At 53.9% G+C, this 14,512-nt stretch overlaps 1 protein-coding gene across 3 annotated transcripts; it reads right to left on the reverse strand.

The window, feature by feature from the left end:
* Positions 1–135: 135 nt before the first annotated feature.
* On the reverse strand, positions 136–8,938 carry UBA7 (ubiquitin like modifier activating enzyme 7). Of its 3 annotated transcripts, XM_059160941.1 has the most exons (24): positions 8,713–8,935; positions 8,460–8,628; positions 8,226–8,360; positions 8,021–8,127; positions 7,580–7,670; positions 7,370–7,505; positions 7,084–7,181; positions 6,844–6,990; positions 6,232–6,414; positions 5,947–6,054; positions 5,717–5,797; positions 5,481–5,636; positions 5,211–5,376; positions 4,928–5,133; positions 4,763–4,827; positions 4,490–4,673; positions 4,342–4,416; positions 3,907–4,090; positions 3,344–3,426; positions 2,958–3,050; positions 2,674–2,865; positions 990–1,088; positions 815–915; positions 136–355 (listed from the first exon to the last, which is right to left on the reverse strand). In XM_059160941.1, exons 1-24 carry the CDS (start codon positions 8,766–8,768, stop codon positions 220–222), a joined length of 3,051 nt encoding a protein of 1,016 aa, XP_059016924.1. In that variant the 5' UTR covers positions 8,769–8,935; the 3' UTR covers positions 136–219. The 3 variants fall into 3 exon arrangements, 2 of the variants coding, with proteins under 2 accessions (XP_059016924.1, XP_059016925.1); XM_059160942.1 differs by lacking the exon at positions 4,342–4,416; XR_009350717.1 differs by lacking the exons at positions 136–355; positions 815–915; positions 990–1,088; positions 2,674–2,865; positions 2,958–3,050 and having other exon boundaries at positions 3,621–4,416; positions 8,713–8,938.
* Between the last annotated feature and the right edge of the window lie 5,574 nt (positions 8,939–14,512).

Below are 14,512 nucleotides of genomic sequence, written 5' to 3' on the forward strand. Positions count from 1 at the left end.
CCCAACCCTTTGAGGCAGTCTAGGCAGGCAAATCTAGAGAGCCTTTTCTCTCCCTGCAGGGGTCCCCTTCACGTCCATGTCACACGCCCTGTGCATTACTGCCCTGTGTTTTATCATCCATCTCCACTTAAACCCTTCCGCAATAAGCATTTATTGAGTGCCTACTGTGGGCTCAGGATGCAGGGCTCCATGGAACTGGAGGAAAGGGCTGCTGTCATATCACACAGCTAGCTGGTAGTGCAGGGGTGGGAAGATAGTGTCCTCCTCCTCACCCTCACAGCTGAGCTCCAGCACCAGCACCCGCTGCCCTGGCTGAGGCATCCGGCCTGTCACCTGGCACACCAGTTCCGTCACCCTGGTATTGTGGCAGGGAAGGGGTTGGGGGTGATTGGCTAAGTGAGCAGTGGGAGGCAGAGTGACCGGGGATGGACCCGAGGGTGCTGATGGGCCATAAGGAGCTCAAGCCGGGGGCAGGAGCAACTCAAGACCGGAAACATCTGAAACTATTTTAGGAGCAGCAGGCAGGGCGGGCAGGAGGCAGGAAGCTGCGAGTCCCCTGGGAGTGGGCTGTGAGAGGGGGGCTTAGTGGGGTGTGGAGGAGCTGATGGGGCTGGCCAAGCAGGCAGCTGGGAGGCCCCTCCTCAGGTTTGCAGTCCTCACCCCACCCCCAGCCCATTTGCTGGCTCCATTTGGCAAAAGAAAGCCTCAGGAGGGTGTGAGGGGCCCAGATGGGGTTGGGAAGAGGAAAGGCGTCATGTGTCCCAACACCTCCAGGAACAGAACAAGGCCCGGCTGAAGCCTGGTGTGGGCTTACCCGAGAGCCAGGCGCTGGGCCTGCTTTTCAGGCGACCACCTTGCCGAGTAGAGCAGGGCCTTCCCAAACAGCAGCATCTTCACCCTCAGCCCAAATTGTTCCTAGAGAGAGACAGGTAAGGGACCAGCTAGGCCAGGTCATGCCTGACCTAAAGGCAGGGAGGGATGGGGCTCACCTTGAGATAGGCCAGCAGTAACTCCAGGGTCTTCTCTGGCTGCCCAGCAGGCACCTCCAGGCGGTTCCAACAGGTCCAGGTCCATGTCAGGGGATGTAACTGGGGGGGAGGGCAGTGAGAGGCTTCTCACATACACCCTCCCCCTACCCATTACCAGCAGCTCATGGCCCCTTTCCTAGAGGAGGAGCTGGACTAGAGGCAGGAAACAGAAGCCAGGGGGGTGGGGTTGGAAGGTGGGATCTGGGCCCAGAGTCCCAGCACCCTCCCTGCCTATGCTGGGGCCAGCACAGGAAATGGGGCTATGGGGCCCCCGCACAGGGAAACAGGCAATCCATCACGCAGGCGGGTTGTGTGTGCGGTGGGGGGGGGGGGGGGGCATTGTTTCCTGAGGAAGCAGAAGCAGGGCCGCTGCAGTCACTGATAAAGCTGCTTGAGCCTCAAACGCAAGGCTGGGAGCTGGGGGTGGTGGACATCCTGCCCCCGTCCCGTCATTCCGTATTGCCAGGGTGTTGGACTACATGGGCACAGAGGATCAAGGGGCACAATGATCACTAGGGCCCCACTGGCTAAGAGATTCCAGCAGGGACACAGTCCACAGAGGCCTCCTCTTCCTGTCCCCTTTCCTTCCCTATTTCAAGAGTCTTGGGGTTCTAGTGCAGGGAGATGAGGGTGGCAGGGGGCCAGGGGCCAGGAAGGGGGCTCTGCCAGCTCCCCCAGAAAGAACAGTGGGGTCAAGCTGAGACGAGGCCAGAGGTGAGTTGTGGGGGGGACCGTCCTCTGCCCCCTCCCCCTCCACCATAGACAAAGGAGCTTATGTGCTAGCTGGAGGAGAGGCCCTTCACAAAAGAGCTCTGTGTACTGTGCTCTGAGGGACCCCAGGCCTGCTCAGCAAAAGCCCAGTGCTGGCCCATGACCTCTCCCCTCTCCCCTGGTGAGGGCATTCTCTCCACCCCCTCTCCCGTGCCCCGAGAAAATGCCAACTACTGTCGAGCCTGGGCACATAGCCAGGAGCATTCACAGCCCTGCACTTGGAGGAACACACACACACACACACACATACGCACGGCCAGGAACGCCTGCTTGTGTACTCACATGCACACCCATGTACGCCCACAGCAAAGAAGAGCCTTGTACTCCCATCTGGCACACAGATGTACAAGCATGCTCCCTCCGTGCTTACACGCCACAGGGCCAAGGATGCCCAGACCCCTGTGCACTCACACGCACAAAATGAGCGCACACATCCCCACCTGTGGCAGTGAGCTCAGTGCCCTTTAACTCAGCTTGGAGGGGGTGGGCCAGGGTCCCCATGCCCTGCGGGGGCGGAAGTTAGACTCTGTTTGGGGCTAGGGCTCTAGTGCCCCCTCCCTACCAACTCCCCCATTAGGGGCTCTACTACAGGGAGGACGCTGTGAGGCTTGTCTGACTCAGCTAATGAGTTAAAGCTGCTGCAACCCCCAGACCCAGGGCAGGGGAGGGGTGAGGGGTGAGGGAAGCTGATGGCTGCTTCCTGTGTCTGACAGGTCCCAGTCTGGCTTCACAGCAGGAAGCTGGCTGGAGGGAGTCTTAAGGACTCCCCCAGAGTCTGAGTTCTGGTGTGAGCCCAGAGCCAGAGGAAAGCCCGTTTTGGTAGGTACAGGAAAGACCCAGGCCTGGGGGGGGAGGGGTAGTGTGAAGGGCTCACCTTCTGGACAGCAGGGGCGCAAGGCTCCCAGCGCTCGAAGCGGTTTTCGGCCAGATGCAGGTAGCTGTGGCGAAAGGCACGGAGGGGCCGTGGCCCACCCACCACCTTGTATAGTTCCAGGCCCACCAGGCCTGCCACAGCTGCTGTGGTGGTGGCAATGGCTGGGATAATCTGGCCCACGATTCGCTTGCTCTGCCAAGGACAGGAGATTTGCTCTGGGGTCAAGGTGTAGGGCTAGGGTTTGACCCCCACCTCCGGGCCTGAGCCCCAAGGGGCAGAGCTACCTGTGAGCGGCTGGCAGGGGCGATCCCATAGTTCTGAGCTCGCAGGCTTGCTGCTGCTGCCACAAAATCCACATGGAAGTTGCTATCATTGTCCTGTGAGGCCCAAGTCCCGACAGAGTTAACATGGCCTCAGATTCCCTCACCATGGCTGACTGTGTGTCCCTGCACAGGTGTTCCCACAGTTCTGGGGGGCGGGGCCGGGGGGGCATGCTGACATCTGCCTCCCTTATCAGATAAGGAAGCAGAGGCTCAGGGAAGGTGATCTGCTTTGGGGGTCCTGCCGGGAGGAGAATTCAGGCCAAGGGAACTCCAAATCCACCTTCTTAGATCTTGACCTTCCCCAACAACCTCCCCAGCTTGCCCCTCACCCCTGCTTGGGCTCCCACCTTCTCGAACTTCAGGGGCTCCAGGGGAGGGCTCCTGTTCCAGACCTTCAGCACTTGGTGCAGCTTCTTTAACTGCTCAGGGCCTGGCAGAGGAAGGGGGTGACAAGGCAGTTCTCAGCACCCACCTCCCGCCCTCTCCCTGGAGCCTGGTGCCTAGTCTTGCTCTTCCCCAAGCCTAAACCGACTATGTTCAGAGAGATTCCCTGATGGGCGCTGCAGTCTCTCCAGCAGCCCGAGCCCTGCGCCTGTGCGCGCACCTACGGAATTCTGTCCTCACCTGGGGACCATAGCTGGGGACTCTCCAGGGCCCAGTGGTTTCTGGAGTCTTTTTTGCTGAATATCCGCCAGGGGAACAGGGGTGTTGGGGGTGTGGGCAGCAGGAAGAGGGCCTACTGAGGGGCTAGAGGAGGAGCCCAAACCTTGAAAGAAGCAAGGTCAGAGGGCCTGAGAGAGAATGAATTGGCAGCAGGGCCCCCAGGCCCCGTCTTCCTTCTGTAGCTTAGGCTCAGAACAGGGCCAGGCCTTTGGAGGGCAGCACAGGGGGCCAGACCCAGGGACCTCACCAAACTCAGCAGAAGCCCCAGGTAGTTCCAGGTCACTAGGAGAGATGGGGGCCAAGGCCTGGGGCACAGGCAGCGGCAGCCACTCCAGTAGTTCCCTGAGCGCCGTCTGGTCCCGGGAGCCAGGGAGCCCATGCATCTGGGCATACAGGTTAGCAGCTGCCAGCACGTAGAGGAGGTGTGTGTCCTGCGGTCAGACCAAGAGCATGCACAGATGCGTGGGTGTGAGTGAGCATGCTCAGGTGTGTGGGGTGGGGGGCACCGGCCATTTGTGGAGCCACTGGAGTGCCTGTCTGGTCTCACAAGTGGACACCCACAGATGCACAAATGTGGCATGGCATCTTCAGCACCTGTGCCCCTCTGCAGAATACAGAGGTGCCTACCTCGGCTCTGAGGGGTCACATCCCCACCTTGGGGTTCCCAAGGGACCCCACTCACTTGGCTGGCATCAAACTCCAAGGGCTTGGGACACTGTTTGTGACCCGACCAGAAAAGAGTTCCATCCTCTAGCACCTAGGGGAAGGGAGGTGGTTGGGCTCAGTCTGGTCCCCCCAAACCCTCCGCCTCCTGATCCCTAGACACCCACTTTATCAGGTGGGAAATGGCTCAGCAGCTGCCTGATGCCATAATGGAAGCGTCGTTGCCAGTGGCCCAGGGCCCACACCACACAGTCTTGCCAGGTCTGTGGACGCTGTCTCAGGACACCCAGCACCTCCTCCAGCAAGGTCAGCACCTGCGGCCCATCTGTTTCTGCCAGAGAAGTGAGTGCCCTGCAGAGAGAGGAGGTTTGAGGCTAAGCCCTGAAGACTCTGACCCTAGGGGCTCTGGACTCCCATCCACGCCCTCTTGGTGGCCTTACTCTTGGTGGCGGTTGATGGTCTCAGCAGACAGACGGAAGAGCCCCTCAAACTCGTCCCGGGCCCACTGTGGGGCAGAGAGTCACCATAAGGTGTCAGGCGGGGAGCAGGTCTGCAGCTAGGGGTGGAGCTGGGTGGGGTGAGGGGGTCTCTGGGGTGCTTCCTACCTGCAAGGTGTGCTCGACTGAGCTGGGGAAGTACCGCAGGGTGCAGACAGGGTAGGTAGCCCCCTCAGCAGCTAAACCCGAGGGGGGCACTCTGTAGACATCAGTCACATGTGGCACGAACACGTAAGCATGGCCTGAGGTGCCCTGTGTCCCCGCCTCCAGTAGTGGCTTCAGATAGTGGGTGCAGCGAGCAGCCACATAGTGGCCTAGCAAGGGGGCAGAGGGTCAGGAGTGGGGCTGGCACGGCCTTGAATAAGGGGCTGAGTGTCAAGTTTCCACTCACGGGCCTGGAAACTGTCCAGGGCAGCAGCCACGCCATCCACATTGGAGAAGAAGTTGTCCTCGTAGATGTGCTCTGTTGTAGGATCCAGCGGGTGGGTGAGTGGGGTCACCTGCAAGTGTGAGTTCAGGCGACGAGTGGCCTCTGCGGCTACCTCTGCCTTGGGCCTCTGAGAGGAGAACAGGAAGATGTTGGGTGTGGGTGGGTGGGTGTTGAGGGGGGTGCACCGTGGACAGTCCGGGATGCAAGACGTGCATAGGGCCCAGCACTCACACCAATGTCCTGGGTCCTGAAGAGGAACTGACGGCTGAGATTGGAGCGCTCTATGTGGTCCATGTCAGCAACGGTCACACCTCCGCTGTCCCCGGCCCCCAGGCCCATTAGGGCAAAACCTTTGAGCAGCTCACAGCCGATAGCTCCAGCACCCACCTGTCAGCAAGAGCAGCCTTAGCCGGAGGGCCTACCTTGGCCCTCCCACAGACATCTCCCAGCTGGGCCACAAAGCTCACCAGCAGGTAGTGCTGCCGGCTCAGCTTCTCCTGAAAACCAGCCCCAAACACTGCGATTTGCCCATCATAGCGGCAACATCTCTAGGGGACACAGACAGGGCTCAGTGATGGCTGTGCTGTGCCTCCCTCTCACGCCAACTTTTCCAGGTCAGGATTTCTGGACTATTGTTCCTTCTCCTTCCCTGGTCTGAAGTTTGGAGAAGGCTTGCAGCCCTACCCTAGGTTCTTACCGGCGCACAATCCTCTGGTGTGGGAAGGGGCTCCCCATCTTCTGGAAGGCAATCGAGGGCATCAAAGTAAAGCCACTGGTCCAGGGGCATGAACTTCCTGGAGATTGCCTAGAGGCCAGAACTTCAGGGTAGGGACTCCTGCCAGCTCCAAGACGCCTTCGATCCTGGCTGGGCTTCACCAGACCAGTGAAGTCGCCAGGGCCGCTGTCTGGTGCTGACACCCTCCGGCACCCACACAGATCTCCACACCCTTCCCAGTCTCATCCTGCCTGGGCCTCTGCCCACCTTTAGCACTTCCTGGGCAGCCACTGCACCCAGCATGGCTGCCATGGGGCTCAAGCCACCAGCACTACTCAGGGCGACTATCTGCACTAGAGCCTCATCCAGCAGCTCTTCCAGCGGCTCTCCTTCTGTCCCCTTCAGTGGTTCCAGGGACCGGGCCAGGCCCACCACCTTCTCTGCATCTGCCTGTGGAGGAGAACTCTGTGAGCATGGCAGCCCTGGCCTGGGCTCTCTCCCCCACTCAAACCCTTCATGAGGCCATCCCCTGATTCCATAGAAGAGGGAGCAGTGCCTAAGCGTGAAGGCCCAAACCAGCTGTCAGACTGTGTGGCCCACAGTAGATGCCTAGACAGTACCTGCAGAGACTTTGCCAACGTGGCTAGACATTTCAGCCCAGAGCTGAGGGGGGAGGAGGTGGCCAGGGTCCCCAGGCCTTGTGCCTAGTACTTTCAGGGACCTGGTCTCAGGTCCAAAGACAGTGCTATCACTTCCTTTATGTAAGTGGGAAGCTGCCTCTGGGTTTATAACTCAGGTCTGTGAGATAATCACTGTTGCTTTCTGGTAGGTGAGACCCCAATAAGATAGGCTCGGGGGAGAAGCAACGGGGCCACTCACAGGATCCCATGGCTGGGGCAGCCGGCCATTGAGGCTCTGGAACTCGTGCAGTGCACGGAAGGCCTGATGTAGGCAGCGGGCACGGTGAGCTTCCTCTGAACCCTGCGCCACCACACGGGGCTGGAGGAGGGCTACATCCAGGGGCTTCTGTAACAGGTACTCAGCTCAGGGTCAGGTTCAGAACACTGCGGGGCCCTTGAGGCTCCCAAGCTCCCCCCTCTCAGATGCACTTGCACTCACATGGCTCACAGTCTTGGATCTCTTGACCTCAGTGACGGCCCCACCACGCAAGTAAGGGGAGAAAATTGCTGTGTTCCCAATCTCCAAGGTTCCATCCTCTGGGGGAGATCCAGCCTCGTCAGTATGACCTTTGAACCTGAGTTGTTCTTCATACCCTATCCTGTCTTGTGCCTCTGTCCTTGACCTTGCTCCATACTGAGGAAGGTGGAGGGAGAACCTATCCCCAAGGACCAGGCTGCGTGTACCCCCCAGGGAGGGGGCTTGAGGACTTAGGGGGTTGGCTTACCCTGTACGTGGATAGGCCGGGGTTCACAGCCATTGAGCTCAACCATGCCCTCAATGCCTGAGAAAGTTACCAGATCCCCATCGCGGAAGTAGCGGGCATCGGCCTCTTTTCTCAGGGTGAGAATTCCAGGGGAGCCCTGGGGAAGAGGTGGCTTGGCTCAGGGGTGCCCCCACTTGGTCAGCAGCTGAGCACCCACACTTCAGCACCCACCTGGGAGATGTGCTGGATGGCAGCTGTCAGAGGCTCTGCCTCTGTAGGGTCCTGCACAGTGAAATCCTCACCGAAGTCACAGAACAGCTGCCTGTGATGGGGTGGTAGGGGTCACTGAGCCAGCCCAGCGGTTACTCACCGTGCTTGCTGCTAAGGGTGGGAGGCACTAGGCACAGCCCAGGAGGCCAGCCCTGGGGAAGGGATGCTGGGAGAGGCTCGGAAGCTGGAACTTGAGGGAATTACTGGAGCAGGTGTGGAGACTGGGGTGGAGGAAGCAGAGGGTAGGACTGGGGGCTTCAATCGGGAGGGGATGCTAGGACAGGCCTGGGGCTGGGGGCAGAGGGGCACAGGAGCAAGCCTGGGGATCTGGCCATCCCCAAGGACAGGACCAGGCCTGTTGCCACCTGTGCTGTGGCTGGTCAGGCCGGGAGTCTTACTCACCCCACAAGGCCCCGAGTATCAGCCACCAGAAAGCAGATTTTGAGCTTGTGGCATAAAGCGCCCACCTCCAGCTGCTCCTCCAGCTTCGAGGCAGTCAGCACCACCACCTGGGTGGACCCCATGATCAGCAGAGCCAGACCCGCTGCTCAGCGCAGGGCCAGAGGAAGAGACCCGGCTCACCTGGAGAGTGAGGCAGGGAGGGTACCTGGAAGTCCAACAGCAGCTCCTCGGTGATGTAGCCTGTGTGTACGCACACTTGGACGGCGCCGTTGAGCTTAGCCAAAGGTTCCTGAGATGCCTCAGCCCTACTCTTTTTTAAGTCCTTCTCGGAGAGGAAAAACTAGGGCGAGACCCAGTATGCCTCAGGCAAGGGGATTTCTCTTGGGCCCCACCCCCACCCTGGCCTGGGAACCCATAGTACCCCTCCCATGCCCCTTACCTGGGCAGCCAGGTCAGACCAACAGGTGGGGTGGGGGTCATGCAGTGTGAGGCTGCCCACACCCATCAGGACCAAGTTTTTGGCCACCTCGGCCCCCAGACCCTGAAGGCCCGATAGCAGGACCTTGGCTCCCTGAATCCTCTGCATGGCTGGCAAGTCCAGCACATACCTGTGGAGGGGCAATGAGAAGGTAGGCAGTGGGAGGCCAGAAGTCAGGAGGCCACCCCACTCCCTTCCCCACCTCGGGCCTCACAGCTGCCGTGAGTACAGCTGCTCATCTAGCAGCTTGGCGGTCTCCAGGACACCCATCCTCAAGCAGTAGGCAAGACGGCAGGCCGCAGCTCCTATAGACAGGGTCGCTGTGTGGGAGGCTGTGCCCGCGGAGACCAGCAGCCCGTAGCAGCCAGTGCAAAGGTGCACTAAGTTTCCGGGAGTGAAGGACACTACTGCTCACAGCTTTCTTCCTGGCTTTTCTGTCATTTCAGGGAAAGGGAAAGTGAAACTAGACTGAGCCAGCTCCTGGTCCTGCCTCCAGAGAGATCTGGCAGCTGGAGGGCACAGGCAAAGTGGGATGGAACTCTAGGATATTTGGCCTCTGGGAAAGCAGGTATTTTTTTCTTTTTTTAAGATTTATTTATTTATTTGAAGGAGAAAGAGCAGGTGCTTGTGAGTTGGGGGAGGACCAGAGGGGAGAGAATCTTTAAGCAGACTTCCAGCTGAGCATGGAGCCCAAGGACGCAGGTCCTCCCAGGACCCATAAGATCATGACCTGAGCTGAAACAGAGTTGGGTGCTCAACCAGCTGAGCTCCCCAGGTGCTCCAGCAGGTGTCTGTCTTGAGGACAGGAGCCATGGAAGAGACGCAGGTGGGCTGGAGGCCATGGTCTCCTATAGGTCCCTAAATGTTTCAAACCTTGGGCCCCATTCCCCTCAGTGTCGATGCCTGAATGGGCTTCCTGCCCACAGAGTGCTGGCAGGAGCCCCCGTGTCCTGAGGATTCTCACCTGGTCCCTAACACAAGACAGAGCTGGTCCCATTCCAGAGGCTGTGGGAACTTGTGAGGCTTATGTTGCCCCATCCCCGGAGCCCAAAGCACAGATCCAGGTAAAGTTTGACATCTTTGGGAGTACCTACTTGGCCCTGGGCCCACTCCTGAGGATAAGGATTCCCCCTTGCCCACAGCTGCCAGCTCAGAACAGACGGCAGTCCTAGGTGACCAGTCAGGGAATGAGTCCTGGGACTCAAAAGAGAATGGTCAGTCTCTGAGCACCAGACCTCAGAGTGGCACCCATGGAGCAGCTGTGGTCATGTGTGTCCTTACTTTTCCTTTCAACTTTTATTTTGAAATAATTACAGACTCAAAGGACGTTGCAAAAACAGTAGAGGCCCTGTGTACCCATCCCCTAGAGATGTGTCCTTTTGCCTCCTTAGGAATTTGGGGCCAGTTCTCTGGAGGGTGGACCACAGTTCTCCATAAAACTCCACAACAGGGGTACCTGGGTGGCTCAGTGGGTTAAGCCTCTTCTGCTCAGGTGGTGATCTCAGAGTCCTGGAATTAAGTCCCGCATCGGGCTCTCTGATTGACGGGGAGCCTGCTTCCTCCTCTCTCTCTCCCTCTGCCTGCCTCTCTGCCTACTTGTGACCTCTCTGTCAAATAAATAAATAAAATCTTTAAAAAAAAAAAAAAAGAAAAAAAAAAAGAACTCCACAACAGCTAGACCAGATGTGGTCATGGATTCTTTTTTTAAAGATTTCATTTATTTACTTAACAGAGAGAGAGAGAGAGAGAACAGCAGGGGGAGCAGCAGGCAGATGGAGAGGGAGAAACAGGCTCATAGAGCAGGGACCCCGAGGCAGAGCTCGATCCCAGGATCCTGGGATTATGACCTGAGCCAAAGGCAGACGCTCAATGACTGAGCCACCCAGGCCCCCCTCCTCCTTTTTTAAATTGAGGTAAAATTCATATAACATTAAAATAACCACTTTATATGCAGCTATCAACTCTCTGTAGTTTCAAATTTTCCTATCAACAACCCCCACCGCATTAGTGACTGTTCATCCCCTACCCCGATCCCCCGGCAAATACTTAGATTCTTTCTGCCTCCAGGGATTTACATAGTCTGGATGTTTCTGTAAAAGGAATTATACAAAATGTGACCTTTGATATCTGCTCTCTTTCACTCAGCATGTTTTTGAGGGTCATCCAAATTATAGGATGTATCAGTACTTCGTTCCTTCTTACGGCTGAAAAATATCCCATCATATGACTGTATCATGATTTGTTTATCCAGTCACCTGCAGATGGACATTTGACTTGTTTCCATTTACTGGGAGTGTCATATGTACAGGGTACAAAAATCAGGGCCGGACTGTCTTCTTCTGGCTGGCTTATTCCACTTAGCAAATATCTTCAAGGTCCATCCATATTGTAATATATTACAGAATTTCCTTCCTTTTTAAAGCCACATCATAGTCCTTAGATGTATGTACCACATTTTGCTTATTCATTCACTGGGGGATGGACACTTGGGGGGCTTCCATTCTTTAGCTATTGTGAATAATGGTGTTATGAACATGGTGGTACAAAGCTCTCTTCAGGATCCTGCTTCCAGTTCTTTTGAGTAAATACGCAGAGGGGGAATTGCTGGATCATATGGTAATTCTATTTTTAGTTTTTTGAGGAGCTGCCATACTGTTTTGTGGAGTGGCTGTACCATTTGACATTCTCACCAACACTGCACAAGGGTTCCAATTTGTCCAAAGTCTTCCTAACACTTGTTTTCTGTTTTTTAGATACTAGCCATCCCAATGGGTGTGAGGTGGTATCTCATGGTAGTTTTAATTCATACTTCCCTAATGTTTAGTGATATTGTATATCTTTCATGTGCTTATTGGCCCCTCGGCATCTTTGGAGAAATGTCTATTGCAGTCTTTTGTCTGTTTTTTTCTTCAAAAAAATTTTTAAATGTTTTATTTATTTATTTGACACACAGAAAGAGATTACAAGTAGGCAGAGAGGCAGACAGAGAGAGGAGGAAGCAGGCTCCCTGCTGAGCAGAGAGCCTGACTCGGGACTCAATCCCAGGACCCTGAGATTATGACCCGAGCCGAAGGCAGAGGCTTAACTCACTGAGCCACCCAGGCGCCCTTTTCCCTCAAATTTTTATTTAAATTCTTGTTAGTTAACATACAGTACAATATTGGTTTCAGGAAAATTCAGTGATTCATCACTTACGTGCAACACCCAGGGGTCATCACAAGTGCTCTCTTTAATACCTGTCACCCTTCTAGCCCATCCCCTCACATCCCTCACTCTGTCAACCCTCAGTCTGTTCTCTTAAGAGTCTCAGGGTGGAACACCTGGGTGGCTCAGTTGGTTAAGCATTTGCCTTAGGCTCGGGTCATGATCACAGGGTTCTAGAATTGGGCCCCTTATCAGGCTCCCTGCTCACCCTCCTCCCCTCCCCTGCCACTGCTCATGCTCTCTCTCTCTCAAATAAATAAACTCTTTTTTAAAAAAAAGTCTCATGGTTTATTTCCCCTGCTCTCTGCCTTATGTTCTTCTGTTTCGTTTCTTAAATTTCATGTATGAGTGGAATCATACGATATTTGTCTTTCTCTGACTTTTTTCATTTAGCATAATACACTATAGCTCCTTCCATGTCCTTGCAAATGGCAAGATTTCATTCCTTTTGATGGCTGAGTAATATTCCATTGTGTGTATATACTATATCTTTATCCATTCAGCGGTCGATGGACATTGGGTTCTTTTCATAGTTTGGCTATTGTTGATAATGCTGCTATGAACAAAGGGTGCATGTATGCCTTCAAATCTGTAGTTTTGTATCCTTTGGGTAAATCCCTAGTAGTGCACCTGCTGGGTCACAGGGTACTTATATTTTCAACTTTTTGAGGAACCTCCATTTTTAAAAAAGATTTTATTTATTTGAGAGAGAGACAGCCAGAGAGGGAGCACAAACAGGGGGAGTGGGAGAGGGAGAAACAGGCTTCCTACAGAATAAGGAGCCCAACACAGGGCTCAATCACGGAACCCTGGGATCATGACCTGAGCCGAAGGCAGATGCTGAACTGAGCCACCTAGGTGCCCCTTGAGGAACCTCCATACTATTTTCCAGAGTGGTGGCACAATTTGGCATTCCCACCCACACTGCAAGAGGGTTCCCCTTTCTCTACATCCTCACCAACATTTTTTTCCTGTGTTGTTAATTTTAGCCATTCTGACAGGTGCAAGGTGGTATCTCATCGTCTCTTGCCCATTTTCAAATTGGATTTTTGTTTTTGACTTTTATAAGTTCTCTATATATTTGGGATATTATCCCTTATCAGATATATGACTCGAAAATACTTTCTCCTTTCTTTGGGTTGCCTTTTTGCTCTGTGGACAGTGTCTTTTTGGTGTTAATCCTTTAAAAAATTTTTTTCAATAGAATTGCCAGTGAAGCTATCTTGTTCTGGGCTTTTCTTTCTTGGGAGTTTTTGTTTGTTTTTTAAAAAGATTTATTGAAAGAAAGAGAAAGAGTATGTGCACGTGTGAATTGGGAGAGGGACAGAGGGAGAGAATCTCCAAGCAGACTCCCCACTGTGTGCGGACCACCCCCCCACGAACACAGGGCTCCATCCCATGACCCATGGGATCATGACCTGAGCCAAAACCAAGAATCAGACACTTAATTGACTGAGCCAGCCAGGTGCCCCATCTTGGGAGTTTTTTGAATACTGGTTCAATCCCCTGACTAGTTGCAGGTCAATTCACATTCTCTCTCTTCTCGAGTCAGTTTTGTTAGTTTCTGTGTGTCTACAAATTTGTCCATTTCAATTAAGCTATCCAGTTTGTCGGTGGACAGTTGTTCACAATATTCTCTTATAATTCTTTCCATTTCTGTAGAATTGGTTACAGCATCCCCATTTTCATTTGACTTTGATAGTTTGTCTTCTCTTAATCAATTTGTTTAAAAGTTTGCCGATTTTGTTGACCTTTCAGAGAAGCAGCTCTTGGTTTTGTTGATTTTCTCTATCATATTTTAGCATTCTGACACTAATTCCTATGTGTGTGTTTTATTCCATACCACCAAGCAATTCTCCAATGCCAACTGTGCATCCTGTAATTCAACTGAATTCTGAGACCAGCTACCTGGGGATGAACTCAGACCCACTGCCTGCTCCAGCACCAGTCAGCTACTTTTGCAACTGGAGCTGCTATCCACACCTCCATGAGGAATGAGGGACAGTGGCTGGGTCAATCCCCGCTTTTCCTCTGCCAAGTACTTTCCCAGTTGTCTGATCTGGTAGCAGAGTTCTGAAATAGTTGATTACAATTGCTCCTTTCATATCTTTGCATTTAGTCTAGCATAGTTGTTTTGTTACTATTTTGTAACCATCACCACTATCTATTTCTAAAACTTTAGAATCACCCCAGGCAGAGGGGAGGTAGAAGTAGGTAAAGGGGATCAAGATTACCCTTATTGCAATGAGCCCTGAGTAATGTATGAAAATGTTGAATGACTATACTGTACACCTGAAATTAATATAACCCTGTATGTAACTATCCTGGAATTTAAAAGAAAATTTTTTTTAAGCAGGCTCCATGCTGGGCCTGAACTCACAACCCTGTGATCAAGACCTGAGCTGAGATTAATAGTTGGATGCTTAATTAACTGAGCCACCCAGACACCCCAGCTCAATTTGCTAGGTGTCTCAGTTGTTAGGCTTCTGCCTTCAACTCAGGTCATGATCTCAAGGTCCTGGGATTGAGGCCCACGTTGGGCTCCCTCCTCAGCAGGAAGCCTGCTTCTCCCTCTGCTGCTCCCCCCGGTTGTGTTCCCTCTCTCGCTGTATCTCTGTCAAATAAATAAATAAAACCTTAAAAAATAAACGGTTGGGGGAAGTTTATGCAGCAAGAAAACAAATCACCCGACAGAAACTCTCTAACCATTAACTCCTCCTTTTCTCCTCACACTAGCTCCTGGTAACCTCAATTCTATTCTCCTTCTGTCTCTATGAATTTAGCCATTCTAGATTCCTCATTTAGGTGAA

This window comes from Mustela lutreola, chromosome 2 (assembly GCF_030435805.1).
Source record: "Mustela lutreola isolate mMusLut2 chromosome 2, mMusLut2.pri, whole genome shotgun sequence".
In the NCBI taxonomy this organism is placed as follows: Eukaryota; Metazoa; Chordata; class Mammalia; order Carnivora; family Mustelidae; genus Mustela; species Mustela lutreola.